This window comes from Gasterosteus aculeatus, chromosome 12 (genome assembly GCF_964276395.1).
Source record: "Gasterosteus aculeatus chromosome 12, fGasAcu3.hap1.1, whole genome shotgun sequence".
Taxonomy (NCBI): Eukaryota; Metazoa; Chordata; class Actinopteri; order Perciformes; family Gasterosteidae; genus Gasterosteus; species Gasterosteus aculeatus.
Window position 1 is genome coordinate 906,748 of NC_135700.1, and position 17,580 is coordinate 924,327.

Consider the following 17,580-nt stretch of genomic DNA (forward strand, 5'->3'; position numbering starts at 1 on the left):
AAAGAAAAACATAGTGCAAGAGGATAGATAAGACAACATAGTGCAAGAGGAATTTAAATAAAAAATGAGTTAAAAGCAAAGCCAGAGCGGAGGACACGCTGCAGCCCGCCCTTGTCCTTGGCTGTGGCTGCAGCGTACCAGACGCTGATGGAGGAGCAGAGGATGGACTCGATGATGGCCGTGTAGAAGTGGACCATCATCGTCTTTGGCAGGTTGAATTTCTTCAGCTGCCTCAGGAAGAACAACCTCTGCTGAGCCTTCTTGGTGATGGAGCTGATGTTCAGCTCCCACTTGAGGTCCTGGGTGATGATGGAGCCCAGGAAACGGAAGGAGTCCACAATAGTGACGGGGGAGTCACACAGGGTGATGGCGACCGCAAACTTCAGGACGCCAGTGTTCATGTTTCAAAGTGATGCGCAAAGTTGTGTGTGACGTGAATATCTGCTGAAATAAAGGATTCTTCTGTTCACTTGTTATTTTTCTGTAAACTGTAAAAAGAGAAAAGTAACTGGTTGTTTCTAGATATGACTAAGTCAATTCAATACATCACATGATATAGTATCGCAGTGAATGAAGGGAAGCGGAATAATTAACATTGCATACGAGCTTCTGGACACTAGCTCGGTCCATGTGTGTGGAACTGGCTGTTAAATTAGCACACTTCAAATGTGTATCGTTAATATCAATTTTATTTCAGCAAATGACAATGATAATTGCTATTTAATCTTTATTTGATTTACAAGTAGGTTTACACAGATTTAAAAAAGGGGAAAGGAATCGGTCAACAACAGATAAGAGCAAAGAAATCAGCAGTCAGTGGCTGCAACAAACATGAACATCGTCAGTATGGCAACTTGTCAACTAGCAAACCATCCTGAGGACCCCAAATTCATCCCACGCGACGAGCCACAGGATTTCACTGACCAACCAAAGGTCAGACATTGCTGCTGGTCCATGCAGAGTGAACTGAGAAGCAGGACATGAGAACAAGCAACTTCTGAGTGGGGGGGTTCGTTGGGGAGAAGTCTGGAAATAAAACAAATGGATGGATGGAAACAAATCAGATTTCAATAAAGAAATCAAAAACATTGCTAGAGAAAAATGACAATTTGTGAGTGTTTTGGGGAAATGATTGGTGATTTCTTTGTATCCCAGTTTGAATAAAGGACATTGCCGAGCACGTGAAAACGTCCTCCCGTCCATTCAAGATGGCACCAAAACAGTTTGCTTCGGTAATTTGGGGCCAACGTTTGCTTACGCTTCAGCTCGACAGGCCGACCTGAATCAACAGCAGCAGTTATCCATTACTATTATTATTATTAAGGGATCCTGCAGCCGTTCCACTGATGCGTTCACTGAGACACGCCTACGTCAGAAGTCTCACGTGACGATAAAATGATGGAGGTTAAAGACACGGTGGACGAGCAGGACAGCCTGGGATGTTGCCTCAAGGCCACTGGAACTTGCTGGCACACACTTAAGATGTAACATCTCCAGCCTCGATGCTCGTAAGGGGCCGTGAAGACTAAATTATGCATAAACATTAATAGAATGAAGGTGGGAGTTCTTTGCGATCTTGAGTTATTTTTTAATCTGTGGCCTACAGGATGGGACATTGTGCGCGCTGTTGTATATTTATAACATAGTGATACATCGAAGGATGGACTTTAAAGGACGAGGCCCTCGTAGGCGGGGCCCTCGGACTCGGGGGACTCTCTCTGCAGGCGGAGATGCTCCAGTGTGTTGTGGAAGTGTTTGTTGATCTGCTCTGTCTCCTCGCTGGCCTCCAGGTTGGGAAGATCTTCCCTGATCTTCTGGATGAGCTGGTTTAATACTTGGACCGTCACCTGGAGGGGTGGAGAACGAGGGACAGAGTGAGACTGTAGTGGGACAATGGAAGACATCTTGGCTGGATTCAAACTGTCAAATGTCCTCAGGAAGGTTCCTCACTGAGTGAAATGAAGTGGCGCCATAATGAGAGCGGTTTGAAGCCTCTAGTGCTGAGGAAAGGAGCTTCAATGCTTCCTCGCTTAGCTCCTTTAGCATAGGAACGCAAAGGAAAGGAGATCATTCCGTCCCACAATGCCTTGCGGTGGCAATATTTAAATAAGGTTTAATTATCGGCTGTTCACGAGAAATAACGATGACAGAGAAACGCAGATCCTGTGAGTATCTGTTAGCATCACTCATTCATGCTGCAGCCTTGTTAATAAAGTTACACCAACATGCGTCTCAGTCACCACAACCACGCCGCTCAGTGAAGACGAGTCGGATCCCTAAACAACCATCTTACCTCGATATAGTAATAGGTGTGATCTAACCTTCAACATAAAGATGCACTGCGTGTCTACGCGTGATGGTAGTAATACACCTGCTACATCAGACAGCATGCTTGTGAGAGGTCAGAGGTCGGGCTACAGCAGAGTGAAGACTAGACCAGGCGGGTGTCTTACCGCATCGTTTTCCCTCTCGTAGAAGCAGACGTATCGGTTGAGGATCTCGATGAAGAGCTGGACCTGCAGCGATTGGTCCATACACTGGTTGGCGATCTTCAGGGCTTTCTTCAAGCACTCCATCACCCGCTTGCCGTCACGGATCTGGAGATGCAACATCAGCACTGAACAAGGACAGCGCCGGAAACAGACCAGGTTCCAGCGTGTCACAGCAAAGGGCTTAGTTCTGTATACAGGCGTCCTGGTAAACTCTGGGTTTAAGACGTGTCATTGTCACATCCCTGATTCAACCCTCATGCTCTCCTTTGCCCTCACCAACATGCTAACAAGACAACCCTGTGCACCTTCTACTTGGTGAGCCTTGATGGTCTGAAGCCAACAGGTTTAACAAAAGCAGAACGGAATCAACTTGGACAGAATGAGAGTCTCACGACACGGAGCGTTTAGTTCTTCTGAAAACATGGAGGAGAGCAGCAACGCACCTCTTCCCCACTCTTGTCGGTGCTGCGGCCCGACCAGAAGAGGTGGGCACAGATGCTGACGGCTCGGCACTGGTCGGGCTTCTTCAGCAGCTTGGAGGCAGCCAGCGCACACTGAGTCCTCAGCGGCTCGTGGTTCTCCTCGCTGAAACAACGCATGCGCTCAAAGGTGCCGATGATCAGGGTGATGGCCGCCAGCTGGGCTTTGGAGTCACTGATCTCGTCCTCGTACAGAGAGAAGGCCTGGAGGGAGAGAGACAAGGGGACAGCTGCCAAATTCAAACATCACCGCTCTCCTTTTTTTGAATTAAGGGGCCAAAGTGCGAGATTTAACAAATCCACTCAACTCAAAGTGAGCCAGCTTATTATTGGTTTACTGGTATTTCCCAGTTTTACAACTGCGGTTTCAATCCTTTCATTTTTACAGCAAAGTGTTTCAGCACCTTCACCCAGGAGGTGCGGGAGGCGGCGGCGCCACACAGCGTACCTGGGACATGAACTCGTAGGCTACAGTCTCGTGGTTCTCAAAGCCGATCTCGCCTCCAGCCAGCGCGCCCTGCAGGAAGAGTCGAAGAGGCAGCTCAGCCAGCTCAGCCTTGATCAGCGCACTGATGGTCTGGTGGGCGAAGGAGAAGATCTTCTGGCACTTCTTTTCCCACTTGTCATCCTGACGGGAGACAGAGTGGGACAACTTAAACAAGGAAGGACAAAGCGGAGCACGCGAGGTCGTGAAGAGGGGCGTTTGCACACCGATGAAGAGTTCTCCTTGTATCTGAAGGCCAGCTGGTAGGCAGCGAACACCAGGGGAGGCAGCGTGTAGCGGATCCGGAGGTTTCCGCCCGCACCAAAGTGTTTCCGGGCCGTGTTCAGAATCTGACCTCAAACAGAGAGACAAGTTTAACAAGGCATCCCGCTTACTGACTGGCGCGCTCGCTAATGTTGACCAGAGGACCCACAAGGTATTGTTGATCAGGATCTTCAGAGTGGAGCAGATGAATGAACCGACCCACAAGGCTCTGCTCCTCGGCAAAGTCCTCCGGGTCGGGGTCATCGGCCGGTTGGTCCGGCTGGTCCTGGATCAGTGTGGCTACCAAGGTCAAGATGGAGTCCACCTAGAGGAGCCAGGGAGGGATCGGCAGTCAGCGGCTGCACACAACGCTCAGTGCTGCACGTTGGTCGTGTCTCGTGAGTCCATGTTCATTCTTCTCCTGACACGAGGGGAGAGTTACTCCGGTCTTACGCACGCTCGCGCCCATGCAGCGCTCTGACTCGTGCGTAAAGGGCTCAGATTAACTCTACTCCAACCGGACATCCGCCTTATTAAAAGGGAAGCGTCGCAGTGAAGAGAGCATTAGAACCAGGACACACGACCAGGTGAGAAGCGCCCCCTCGTTGTTAATGGAGGAAACGCTGGACTCGACACACTGACCTGTTCCTGTGCCAGGATGGTGGTGTTGTAGTCCAGCGTGTTGCTCAGCACGTAGCAGCTCATGCTCTTACGGGACTCGTAGTCAAAGTACTCAAAGAGTGGGGGGAAGTGCTTGAGCTGCAGCACCGTCAGGATGTTGTTGTAGGTGTCCACCGGGATCTTCAGCAGGCGAGTAAGTTCCTTGGACACGGCGCTGCTGGTCGCTATGCTGGGAGGGTCAAGGGGAGACACATCAGTACCGAGGCAGGCGAGCCAGAGAACGTTTAGACTTGACTGCTTCACACGGAGTATGAGGTCTTCCATCACGTTTCTGGTGCCAAGGGGTCAACTGTCCACAGGGAAGGAGGTCTCATAGACAATAGGTCAGTAAGAACAATGGCCTCCCGTTAACATGTATGTATATTGATGTAGTAAAGAAGGCGCTACGTCCTCCACGAGCACGGAGCTCCATTCATTCAGGACCTACTGTTCCAAGTTGAGCTTGTTGAAGATCTCCACGGTGCTCTCCAGCACTTTGTCCACGTAGTCGACGCGGTCCGGGTAACACTTCATGGCCAAGTTAATGAGAGAGACCTGAAGAGAGACCACGTCCTCGGAGGGCATGTCCTGGCGAGACTGAAGGAGGAATCACAGAAAGAAGACATTTAATTGGTCCTCCGACGCTTGGAGGACTGTTCTGCTGGATTAAGACGTATGAATGGATGTCTTTGTCCAAACTACGGAGGACAGTTTCCCTTTCCTCCTGTCCAGGTTCATCTCCCGACCTCAAGTGAGCTTACAGAACGCAGAAAAATGAAACAAACTAAACTAAACTAAAGTCCCTCACGACACGCAGTGAGTGGTTTAGTCTGTCCTGTAGATACACGCGCCATCTAGAAGACAATACATGTCTAGCATGAGAGCGATTCACTGAATTATCCGCGTGAACGAGGACTGAGGGAGTAAATGTGTCGCCTCGTGGTGCTGCTTTTAAACACGTCTCGCTGTGACTGATACAGACCAGTCAACCTTTTGGCTCGCGTGGTACTCGGACACCGAGGCCGCCTCGACAAATAGGTCCTGCCTGAACGGGACGGCGTCTCACCTACCTGAATGACTGTGGCCACTTGCTGAGAGAAGATGTCAAAGAGTTTGATCTCTGCTGGGATGCCGGGGCCGTCTTCTCGATGAGCAAAGAGAGCCAGCCTGAAACACGACAAACATCACACCCAAAGCTAGTCGCCGTCTTCTAGTCCAACCAGAAACGGTGCACAGCTCCTCTTCCCCTTTACAGAGGCCCCCATGGGGACTAAGGAGTATTCAACCTGAACCCAACTGCACCTGTCAATGAGGGCAATGATGATGTTCTTCACATTGACATGCTGGTGGAGCTCAGCACAGGACCGCAGGAAGGGGTTCAGGGTCTGAAGGTGGAACTCGTCTGGGAAAACCTTTCGGGACGAGACCACGTTAGTCCCGGAGGAGCACTGACACCCATTCAAGGAGCTGGAACTACATTTCATAGCACAGAGACAATAAGAAGTGTGGCGTGTACCTGGATGATGCACTCCATCAGATACTCCTGAGCCAACGAGTCCCTGCAGTTCACAACCTGCTCCAACACTCCAGCCAGAACAATCTGTGGAGAGAAGCCAGGGTCACCATCCAGATGTCCAAACAGCTGGATGACTGAAAACTAAATCCATTGAATTAAAACGCAGGCGTCCAAAGCGGTCTGCGTCGGGGACACACTGGATGTGTAGTTGGACGGTTACAGTCCCACTGCCGCCTTGCTCTCTGGATCCACGAAGCAAGAGGAAGCATCACGGGAGCTTCAGTGGCTCTCGTACCGACCGTAACCCAGAGGTTCACACCGCCTGGAAGACATTCAAGTTCCCCCCCTACAAACTGGGCTGGCTGCTGAGCGTGGGCTCTCTGTGGAGTCGTATTGGTGTACCAACGAGTGCAGGACCACAGTCTGAATCCACAACCCGAAGCCCGTCTCCATGGAGACCCGATACAAGCGCATTGTGCTGCTTTCCAAGGATAAGCGGGAGCAGCTGAGCATTTAAATCAACAGAACAGGCCCGTAACCCATCTAGTGCTTTACAGTGTTTATCCATTAGCTGCTCAAACATTATTTCCACTGGGTTAATGGCTGTAATACATTTGATGCCTTTTTCTGTGGGTAAAAAGGATTCAGTAAACGACGACATCGGAGGATAACCGGACAGCTGGAGTCGGTGTCTCTGGGTCCCACTGGGATCTTGGGTGGTGGAAAACTCCCACAGTGCAAGCAGACTTACCTGCTTGTACTTCTCCACGTTGACGCCCTCCAGCTGGCTGAGGCGGACCAGGTTGGTTCCCACCAGGATCCGCAGCTCCTGTCTCTCTTTCTCCCTCTTCTCTCGGTCTCGGCTGTGACCCTGATGCTGCATTCGGACCCATAACTTGTTCATTTCTGCAAAGTTCAACAGGACGAAGTCGATGGAGTCGTTGATCTCCCCGGTCATCTCCTCCGTTCCCCTGTGGAGTAAATGGGACGAGCTTAGACGAAGCGGAGAGGACATGGGAGGAGGTTCCTCAGCCGGAGAGAAACTAGTGTTAAAGATACTTCTCAGCTGACAAAGCAGAGAAGAAGAAAGGAGGATTCAGAGGGGGAACTCGCACAGAAAGGTTCTGCATATGCTTTAGCTGGCCGGTACTCATACAGTACTGTGCTGCTGGGTGGTGACACGTAACATCAGATGGAAAACCTTTCATCTAAACTGGGCTACAATCTAAAAATGACATAAGCGTGTTCTGGTGTTTTTGAGGAACCCTGAGGTGGATTTCTAGGACCCCCCTCCGGCGAGGGACTGGGGGCGGCTCTCACTCTGGCTGCTCCCCGTCGTCGGGCAGTATGTTGCGGGTGCACTGCAGCAGGTAGTTCCTGAGGAAGAGGCCCCTGAGTGGGTGCTGGACACCGCGGCACATCTCCACCAGGTCCTTCAGAATGTCCTTACGAGACTGGGGAAAGGAGCGAACGTAGACCACGCCCACCGTGATCAGCAGATAGCTGGGGGGAGAGAGGGGGGGGTCACAAGTTCATATCTCACAGTGAAAAACAACACAAAAGTCAGCATGAAGCCGGCCTATTACAGATTCTCCAAAAGGAAAGCAGAGCACTTCACTTTAGGACGACGCCTAGCAGGGAATCTGAACCCCACATCCCATAATGATCAGGGCCAAAACCTGTCCAAAGCACCGTGGACACGATGCTGATGATGTCGAATCATTTCATGGTTCCTGTTGGTTGCTTGTGGCTCTTGTATACATTTGTTAAGTTCCTTTTAGAAAAGGAAAAGGGAAGCGGGGCTTTGAAGTGCACAGAGACAGTTTGCTAATGGAGGTGCATCACAGCAGCAAGCCCGCCTTCTTTACCTTTCACAATAAAAGCACAACTTAAACAAAACAGCTCACGATAGCATGAGGTGATCTGCTTGGAAATGAAACTACTTTGTAATAAAAGCGGGGAGAAGGAAGTTGTTTCTGTCACTTTGTGTACACAACGGCCCCCCATGCCGGCAGCCCAGAGACGGGCTGGGGCGGTTTGTCCCCCAGCAGGGGACCTTTCAGTCAGTGCTGAGTGAACACGGTTCTGCTGTGCGGTGGTACTCACAGTCTGGGGATGATGTTGCCTGCATACTGGACCAGCTCATAGAGGTCTGCCACCTTGCGTCCTTTGGCAAACTCGTCAGTCAGATACACCTCTAGGTAGTGGAGTTCGTCAGAGATGGCCATGTCTAAGGAGAGTGTTAGGGACCAGTGCAAACCCACAGCAGCTGTATTGTACCATTTGATGACACTTTAAAAGCACTGTCCAATAGACTTCATGTTCAACTCAAAAACAAGCCATGACGCAACGTTACACTGACACATGAAAGGTAAAGTCACTAACTCAAGCATGGTGAGCTGGTCTGCCATTAGCAAAACACACCGTCCAGAAACAAGGGGTCCAGAGGTACTAAGACGAGTACGGATGGGGGGGTTTAGGTGTTTAACAGGTCCTTCAGCAGGCAGCCACAAGTGGCCAGTCAATCTATTGTGCAGCAGAGTAGCTCATGAGCTGTGGAGGGACACTGAGGTGTCCCGTGTTGGGTCCCCCCTAACAGACACGACCCAACACGGGTCGACTCTCTGCGGCCTGAAGGGGGGCGGAGCTAATGGAGCTTCTGCTGCAGTCCTCCGTCAGTACGCATTGAGGCACAGCGCTACACGGGCCTCCGCGTGCAGCACCACCTGTAGATCCACTAGGGAACAGGGATTTTACACGTTGGCTCCACGTTTGGATACACAGATACCATAAAAGATCGGATTAGTTTCTTTCTCATTTCTTCAACAAAAGACATTCGAATAGTGCTTCAGTCTTCAACAAAAAAGGCACCAAGATGAGATCTCAAGGCGCATACGACGAGTTATGGAGCACTTCAACTGCCTCTCAGGGTGAAGACGTGGCGCAGGGAACCGCAAGGTTGGCGGTTCGAGTCCCGGCTGCCCCATGTGGAAGTATCCCTGAGCAAGACACCCAACCCCTAATTGCTCCCCGGGCAAAATGTAAAAAAAGCCATGGGTTAAAAATGCAACGTAAGTCGCTTTGGATAAAAGCGTCAGCTAAATGACCTGTAAGGTAAAAGACGCCTGAACTTTACAACTGTAAAAGGATACAGAGCTCGTAGTAGCTCTTTGGAGAAAGCATGGAGGTCCTCAGCTCACCCAGCATGTTGGACGCGTGCTTCAGGGCATCCATCAGCTTGTTTTTGTCCTGCAGGCCAGATGTTGGACATTCACGGGATACAAAGTTGCAGACGGTAGCACATTGCTGACATACTGTGCTGTGACTAGAAAGGGGAGGTAGTCAGATCAATCCATGAAGTATACATAAGGCTATATGTTTGCTACACTGTGTGTTTCCCTGAGAACACAAACACAACAGGGCAGCGACCACTTCAGACACGCACACAGTCCTGTGTCTGCAAGCGCTCGCCGCTCCTTTTGTGAGGACGCTTCCCTTTCTGAAGGAATCCAAACATGCTTCATCGGCGGTTGTTGCTCGTAGTGCGAGCTGAGGCCTCTGTAGCACCGTTGAGTGCTGTGACGTCGGGTCCAGACGGAGAAGACGGGTGGTGTGCGGTGGCAGTTATTGCTACATCACAGTATGAACAAATGCTGCTATCTGCGTGCACTTGTGACTGAATATTGATTTGCAAGGTAACGTAGCAAATGGCAACAGATAAGGAATCTGGTTTCTTTAAGAAAACTCATGTATTCTAGGCTCAAGGTGGAGATCAAAATGGTTCGAACTATTATAACATGCCTCCCTACCAGACATCGCTTCATCTGGAACGACTGGACCTTGACGGCCTGCACCGCTTCATCGAGAAGCTTCTCCTGCTCGTCCTGGGGAGACTGCTGGGAGGTTGGCTGGAGGACCAAGACATCGGGAAGACAAACCATTGAAATCACAGCTTCATTTACAAACTACTACGTGTGTTTATACAGAGGCGAATAACCAGTGTTATGTCATGTTCTGTATCCGGTTCCTCAGTGGACCCGGTGGACTGTCCTCAGCGCCGTGTCCCGGTCGTCTCAGGGCCCTCCGGGGGTCACAGGCCATCGAAGTGAATCAAGAACAGGACCCTCTTCCCAAAATGAGGCGAGTGCTTTGCTCAATGCCAATTGCCTTCAATGAGATCGGATGTATCTAATGTAGCATTAGCTTATGTTAGCTAAAGGCTCGCGGAGCGGCAGGACTGACAGTAGTGACTGTGTGTAGGAACATACATGTGGGGGACGACATATATGCTGGCTGACCAGCTGACACGACTTCTGTTTATGTGACGCGGAAACGAGCTCAGGCCACAACATCCCGCTAACGTTAGCTGTTAGCCGTTAGCTGTGCTACGAGCCAGCGAGCGGAAGAGGCTAACAACAGTTAGCATTAGCCTTCACACTGTCACCCGGGATGTCCCGACCATTAGAGGACAACGTCACACTCGCTGGCTCGTTGAACCAACACCGGACACGGACTTTAAGGACATGGTGGATGTAGTACAGCTAACGTTAGCTACTGACGTTAGCCGGCCATCCGCTGCAGCTTGCTAGCCGAGCTAGCCTGAGCGCCGCTCACTAACCAGCCCCATTTAACACACGTCACGGTAACGTTACACATTTAATGAAGAGCCAGAAGAAACACTGACGGGCGGTCAGGTCAGACAGCCGGTTTATGTGGAGAACCGCTTACCATGATTATTAGCTGTGTGTCCGATCAGCCGGAGAGGTTGGCCTGTCATGTGACTTTAACGCTGCCTTCAATGTCCGCACCCAGCGCCGCGTCACAGAGGGGCGGGGCCAGAGACAGCAGCCGTCTCTCAGCTGCGCAACTTATTGGTTCACAAAAGATAGTTTACTGTTTGTATTCAGCATATGTAGACCACTCATTGTCAGGCTCAATGGGGTTAAGCTGTTTCATCACAATCTCTTGCTACAACTGTTACCTTTATCTTTATCTTTATCCAGCTCCCTTCGTTTGTCCCCCTCACCCATTACAGTGTCTCGCTGTCCTCACATATCGTAGTCACAGAACACTTTGTGCCAAATCCGGAAGATGTTATAGTCGAAGCCAAAATGTCCAACTTGTTTGGACCCTCAGAGCTCTTCTGCCACTCTGTCCTCCCCCCGCGCGGGGATCTGTGTGCAGGTCTGACATTTATAGAAGTCGTGTTTATATGAGTCCAGTTGTGACCTTTAAATCACCCAAATATTTATAAGAAAACAAATGCATGTAATCACATGTCTCGTAATCATATTTGCTATTTGCATCCTAAGGTGATAGGTATTCATTACATGCTGTTCTTAGAATGCTTTGAAGACTTTATTCGAAATATATCAACAAATGCATATTGTTGCTTTACATGTGACTAGAAACATCACTCAAACAGAAGATGCAACAGTGCGTTCATGAATCACACTGCACCTTTTTACAGGCAAACTACTGCACTGGAGGACAAACCCTTTAAGTCTGGGGTGGAATAGTATTCATCTTTTAATGCATTTCACTACGAGCTGATCCTCATCTGCTGGTAGGACAGCGTCTTCCTCTTCCTCGTCCACAGGCAGCGTGTGAGACGGCAGACACGTCTGCAGCGCGTCGGCCTGCTGGTGCCACTCCGCCCGCTGATCGGCCTCCGTGACCGAAGGTGGACTGACTTCCCGTGGGCGCTACTCGTAGACGTTAGCGTGTCTTTATTCCCCGCCGCTCGCGTTGGGGAGGAGGAACGAGATCCCTGGCTGTTTGCTCAATAAATGGAAAGTGACAGAATACAACATTATATATTATACTGCTGGTGTCGTTCTCCTGCGCACACACTGCGCTTGTATTGTGTCCAGTCCCCCGTCGGCCGCACCGTTTACCGGTCACCTCCCCCTCCCCCCTTGGATCAGAGTGGGCCGGATCTGGCCCGAAGCTGAAGCGGGTTTGACAGCCCGGGTCTCCGTGGAGCCCCAGAGCAACGGGCTCATCTCTCGTGGAAGCTGGGACTGTGAATGATCTGAGAGAGCTTTCCAAACGAGTCCACGGGCTCCTCCGTCTCGGTGGCGGTCTGCCCGGGCGCGTCGGGGGCCGAGGCCTGATCCATGGTGCTGACCCTCGGGAGGAACTGGGCCAGAGCCGGCACGCCGTGGTCTCGACCCTGCAGCCTCTGCCTGTGGTTCCCCAGGCTGAGCAGGGCCCCGTGTCCATGGGAGACGTAGACGCTGTAGCCGTCCGGGAGGATCTGCTCCCTGAAGGTGCAGTCGTCTCTGCTGTAGGTGCCCTGCAAGCCATGGGACATGTCCACATAAAAAGATGTACAGGTTGTGAGCTTGATGAGCAGGACACTTGGCTGTGAGGAAATGAGCCCAGGAACACGTGAGACCAAGGGCTCTGTTTGGGATGAATTGTAACTTTGAGTGAAATATTCAAAGCAATACTATGTGTTCCCTGAATAAATCACACATTCCTCCTCTTACAAATGCACCAGTAACAAAAGGCCCTTTTCTCATTCAGCACAACTTGTGGTCCAGCAGCGTGTGATGTTGACTAATGTTGCAAACTTGGGATCAATATTGCACCAAGTTTCTGACGTCACGGCGCTTCTTCCCTCCAGAGCCGGTCGTGGTTTTGTTACAGCCAAACCATGAACACAGGTTAGAAAGTCGCCCTGGTTGCAAAACATTTAAGATTTAAGATTTAAATCAACGGCGTTTTGAGACACAAGGCCGTTTTTATTAAAAAAGGAGCTGCGAGTTCTTCGACGGCTGTTTACTTTGACCACACAGAGACAGTCAGAGGCCAAGGTTGTTATTCCTGCTGCTGGGCCTTTTCATTCAGCTTTTTCCCTTTGCAAACACATCGTACCCTGCGCCGCATGGACAAAGGTTGATGAACTGTCCGTCTGTTTCAATGAATGACTGACTGGCATTTGTGAACATAGAAGTTGATCAACAACATACGAGGAAGCTCCAAAATGAGTGACACTGTGAGGTTAAATCTCATTGCGTGAGTAGATAGGTGTGGCCTGAAAATGGACTATATGCTTATTTATGATCGCACAGAGATCAAAACAACCGACACACATCTGACATGTGCGCAGCGCCGTGCACGCACACACAAAGTAGCTGATCCGCTCTTGTACGACATGCTAGCACCAGAGCAGGAAGCCGCTGGACGCCTGAGGCTAACGTGAGCGCTGCAGCTACCAGAGGAAACGGTACTGGCTGAAAGGTGGGGCCCATCGGTCAGTATGGACTCATGGGATACAACTATTTTGCAAAATGCATTATTTGACAAAAGTGATTATTAGTTTGATTTGTTTGATGTTGGCCGTTTAATGTTTTTTGTATGATTGATTGTAGCCTACAACAGATAGTTTAACCAGTTTGACAAAATATGTCTCCATCATCACTCTGCAGTGTAAATAATAGACTGAATTTGCACTCCTCAGAGAAAGAAGAGAGAAAGAAATTCATTCTTTTTGGGATGAATAATGACTCGTGCAGCTTTAAACGTAATTCCAGATGGTTAATAACAAAAGTAGACGCAGACAGACGGCAGGTTGTCCTCACCGATGAGTACAGTCTTCCATCGCCTTCGATGCAGAGAAACCGTGCGGTTGCTACTCCTCTGATGACCACACAGCCCGGATCCACTGCACTGATCTCCAGCAGGCCTGCAGGTCAAAGGATCATCGGTGTGAAAAAGCCTCCAAGCGTCCCGCGCTCGTCTTAACGTGCTGGACTTACTGTAGGGGCTTTGCTGCGCCGAGCCTTGGATCCGACCATCCTCCCCGATCAGCAGGTGGAGTCCCGGGCTGGCGGCGTACAGGTGCTTGAGTCGGACCGACTGGCCCCAGTCGTCGGCCATGTGGAGACCCTGATCTGTTAGGGGCAAGCAAACAACCCCGAGAGCTAAAAACACACTGGCAACGTACGCGGGGACCAGCAGCAGCAGCATGGCTGCTCAGAGGCTGTGTGAGTCGCTGCTCCCTCCGGCAGGCAGAGGCGAATCATCTAGTCTCCTCCTGGCCCAGTCTTTTAAATGTGGCCCTTATCAGCAGCAGATAACCCTCTTTCCCAAAGCCAGTTCCACGAAGCAGCCCACAACACACCCCTGAACCACATCCAACGGAATCATAGCTCTCCATTGGCCGTCCGAGCCCCCGCCGTGTGTGTGAGCCAGAAGACACTAAGGATGTGGTCAGATTCATAACCGCGTCGTCTGCGTGTGAGCAAAGGACTCTACCCTGTTATGCATTTGGCGTGAGCTGTGAACACACGTGGCTTCACCTGCTGCTCCCCGGGGGTCCTGCTGGGGATGAGAACCTCTCTGCAGTGCCAATGAGCCTCACACTTTATCATCTTGAGAGTCTGTGTAGACTGTGTATGTACTAGTTCTGCTCCCCCCAAAGGTGATGAGCTTATAAAATACGCTGCACTGTTAGTAGGAGCAAGACTAGGCGAGGTGCATCTCACACACATTAAACAATGCACTAGTAGGCTGCTGTGGTAGCGCCGTGTGTATTAGTAGACATAGTAGTGGTCGTACTAGTAGTAGTTAAGTAGTATTATATATATTTATGGAGACATAATGACACCAAATATGCATCTTTTACACCACCACTTTTTTTATTTGTGGAGAGGGTAAAGTCTGCAGATGGGTCCTAAGCCAAGCGGAACTGTGAGACTAGGTCACTGCACACTGAGTAACACACTCCTTTCCGCTCTTATCGCGCATTGGCCTGTGCTTCCTCTCACATTTACGCAAGAGTTCAAGAACAAACATCACAATTCACCACAAGGTTGGTGAATTGATTTTGTCTGTGTTATGACAAATGGCACATTGACAAGTGCTAAAAGAAGAGGTCAGCTTCTGTCGCTAGGTGGCAGCCTCAAACAGGCAGGATGGATGACAGGAATTCATTGTTTTCTAGTGCTTGAACACAAGAAAAGAAATGAACAGAGGTACAACAGGGGAAGTGTAAAGGTCAATAGATACACACCTCAGTGTCCTAAAGCTTTGCCACACGTGTTTCAGTGCAGAAGAGTCATCTTTATCTCCGTGGTTCTAGTTTTCTTCAGTTTCTAAATTTAGATTTAAGTTGTTTCACATCAACTATCCTACCCTTTACAAGTGAGACAATTTATATTATATAATGTATCATCTATAACATCATTCTGATCAGTACATCGTGTATAGTTTTGTTGAGTTTGTACCTCATGTAATTCCCACCGTCCATCCAAATATTGGCCAAAAAGCCCGTAGAAGATGCTACACAGTGAGCCTCTGTGGCCTCGTGTCTCTGGCTTCTGTTAAAAATAACCTGATGTGTTGAAAAGCTTCCTTTGACACGATTGTATTGAAGTAGCACGTTTTACCATCAACACAAAGTTCTATCGAGTTCCTCAAAGGGCCTATGACACACGTTTTTCCTGCTGTCCTCCACAGTCGCCTCTGATGAATTCTGTCCTATCTGGAGAGATGGTGGAGACAAGAGCTGCGTGTGTCTCTGCTCAGGTCCGTCTCCACAAAGCCCGAGGACATGGACCTTCATCGGCCTCCTTTTAGCTTGATTAAGATGCAACTCTAAGACAGAACAATTCCTCTTCCTAAGAAGTCACCACGACACCGATGTCACTGAGCTGTTGGGCTGTTTCACTTGCGGACAGACGGATGCAGACTGACTCTACGGGAGTCGCCCCGCTGACATTTGAGAGGCACGGCTGCCTCGTAATGCTGGTGGGGCTGTTTCAGGTGACAGAATACCAAATGTTGCAGCCGTGGAAGCCCCCGGTTTATGTGGTCACACACTGACGCTGAATTCTGTCACTGGAATGTCCTCACAGAGTCAAAATCTCCCACGGACATCAAATCAGGTGATCCAAGCCTGATTCGTAATTGTTGTTTTCTACCATAGCGCCATTCATGTGAATAGGAAAATGATAATACCAAACACCAACAGGATTAGCAAGGCTTCTATTTTAGACATGATATTGTGACCCGTTAGTATGATCGTGTAACCTCCATAATCCATGACTAGAGGTCAATGTCCTGTGTGGCTTTAATGAACTCACGCCAACAGAGGGCAGTAGTGACGCTTTACAGAAAATGCTGCACCTCAGGGGTCAAAGGGGGACTTAATTACAAGAAATGATAATCAATTTGATCAAGTTCATTTTGACCAGGTTCCGGACCCGTCGGCATTCCAGGCACATCATCCTGGAGATGTCCGTGACCTTTCAGTAGCCGGTGAGTCATGAGCACTTTCCAAGACACCGGAAAGAAGCTGTTGTTTTACAACAGCAACAAACTGACAAACGGCCACTTTGTCTTTGTTATGAAATAACAAGCCAACCTTTTCAGGTATCTATCTATCTATCCCACCCGCTCTCACACACCGACACCTTGTCTCAGACGGCCTTTGGAACTGCCAGTCGACGGACTTCATTTCCGGCTTTGGTGTCCAGCAATCGCTTGACTTCCTTGCTGTCACTGAGACCTTTTCTGTAGTGCAGAAATGGGCTTCTATAGTTGTGTGAATGCATCACTTCACCTAATCCAAAGACGGGGTTTGTAACCAATCAGGTGTAGAGACCATGGTGACTGGCTCCGCCCCCTTACTGTCAAAAAGAACAACAGCGAGCGCGTAGAAAACACCTTGGAGACTAACCTCGCGTTCACGTTCTGCGAGAGGGTAAATATCTCTATATGTATTTGCTCGCTCACTCACTCCTTTCCCTCCTACTCACAAAGCCGGCAGCACCTTGTGGTGACCGCTTCATGTCTCTGACCACTTTGTCTCTTTCGCTCTCCTTCTCTCTCCGGGACACATCAGCTGACTCTGTCTGTCGTAACATTCGCTCCCTCTCAGCCCTCCCTCCAACTGACTCCTTCTCTCTTCACCAATCAGGCTTCAAGGCCGGCCACTCAACAGAGACTGCTCTCCTCGCTGTCTGTGAGCAACTTCACCCTGCCTCTCTCTCCTCTGTCCATCACCTTCTCCACCTTTCTGCTGCATATGACCCAGTGAACCTTCCCTTCAGGAACTGCGTCTCGGCCTCTGCTCTCTCCCTTCTCTCATCCTACCTCAACGAGCACACTTACCAAGTGACTCGGAGGCAACTGTGGGTGAGTGGGGAGCAGGTCGTCCTCCAATCAGAGGGTTGTCGGTTTGATCCCAGGCTCTGCTGAGCCGCATGTCAATGTGTCCTTGGGCAAGACACTTAACCCAACATGGCTCCTGTAGCTGTGACTACAGTGTGTGAATGTTAGTGACTGATGGGCAGGTGTCACTGTGTGTGGTTCTCCTGTCATCAGGGTATGAATGGGTGAATGATGTCATGTAGTGTTAAAGCGCTTTGAGTGGTCGGAAGACTAGAAGAGCGCTGTACAAGTACAGTCCATTTACCATTTACTTGGGAGAAGATCTATGTCTAAACCTTGTCCTCCCACCACACGCGTCCCCCAAGGCTCTGTCCTGGGTCCCCTTCTCTTCTCTTTGTAGATCAACTGCCTCAACCTGAAACCTCTGCCTGTTTGACTTCCGTCTCTCAGTAGATGGCTGCACACCGCGCAATGATTAACCTTGATATGACTGAACGTCTTCTCCTTCTAGAGAAAGACTCTCCCACCAACACCCTCACCGTTACCTTTGACAACTCTGTC

General features: G+C 50.0%; 2 protein-coding genes across 2 annotated transcripts; both read right to left on the bottom strand.

Moving 5' to 3' along the window:
• Window positions 1-671: 671 nt before the first annotated feature.
• vps35 (VPS35 retromer complex component) lies at window positions 672-11,048 on the bottom strand. Its single transcript, XM_040202460.2, has 18 exons — window positions 10,877-11,048; window positions 10,624-10,762; window positions 9,705-9,803; window positions 9,048-9,144; window positions 8,002-8,125; window positions 7,216-7,398; window positions 6,647-6,866; window positions 5,896-5,979; window positions 5,682-5,791; window positions 5,450-5,546; window positions 4,828-4,976; window positions 4,362-4,569; window positions 3,889-4,044; window positions 3,683-3,805; window positions 3,420-3,599; window positions 2,936-3,175; window positions 2,454-2,597; window positions 672-1,847 (listed from the first exon to the last, which is right to left on the bottom strand). The coding sequence occupies exons 2-18, from the start codon at window positions 10,624-10,626 to the stop codon at window positions 1,668-1,670; spliced, it is 2,397 nt and encodes a 798-aa protein (XP_040058394.1). The 5' UTR covers window positions 10,627-10,762; window positions 10,877-11,048; the 3' UTR covers window positions 672-1,667.
• Window positions 11,049-11,237: 189 nt separating this feature from the next.
• fgf19 (fibroblast growth factor 19) lies at window positions 11,238-13,962 on the bottom strand. Its single transcript, XM_040202472.2, has 3 exons — window positions 13,662-13,962; window positions 13,485-13,588; window positions 11,238-12,193 (listed from the first exon to the last, which is right to left on the bottom strand). The coding sequence occupies exons 1-3, from the start codon at window positions 13,870-13,872 to the stop codon at window positions 11,897-11,899; spliced, it is 612 nt and encodes a 203-aa protein (XP_040058406.2). The 5' UTR covers window positions 13,873-13,962; the 3' UTR covers window positions 11,238-11,896.
• Between the last annotated feature and the right edge of the window lie 3,618 nt (window positions 13,963-17,580).

Excerpts from the sequence above, each read along its gene's own strand:
- vps35 (XM_040202460.2), bottom strand. Across the intron at positions 8,126-9,047 it reads AAAGAGCTACTACGAGCTCT|ACATGGCCATCTCTGACGAA; the intron begins GTATCCTTTTAC and ends CACTCTCCTTAG. Across the intron at positions 4,977-5,449 it reads AAGTGGCCACAGTCATTCAG|TCTCGCCAGGACATGCCCTC; the intron begins GTAGGTGAGACG and ends TTCCTCCTTCAG.
- fgf19 (XM_040202472.2), bottom strand. The coding sequence starts at position 13,872 with ATGCTGCTGCTGCTGGTCCCCGCGTACGTTGCCAGTGTGTTTTTAGCT. Across the intron at positions 13,589-13,661 it reads GGCGCAGCAAAGCCCCTACA|GCCTGCTGGAGATCAGTGCA; the intron begins GTAAGTCCAGCA and ends TTTGACCTGCAG. Across the intron at positions 12,194-13,484 it reads ATGGAAGACTGTACTCATCG|GGCACCTACAGCAGAGACGA; the intron begins GTGAGGACAACC and ends CATGGCTTGCAG.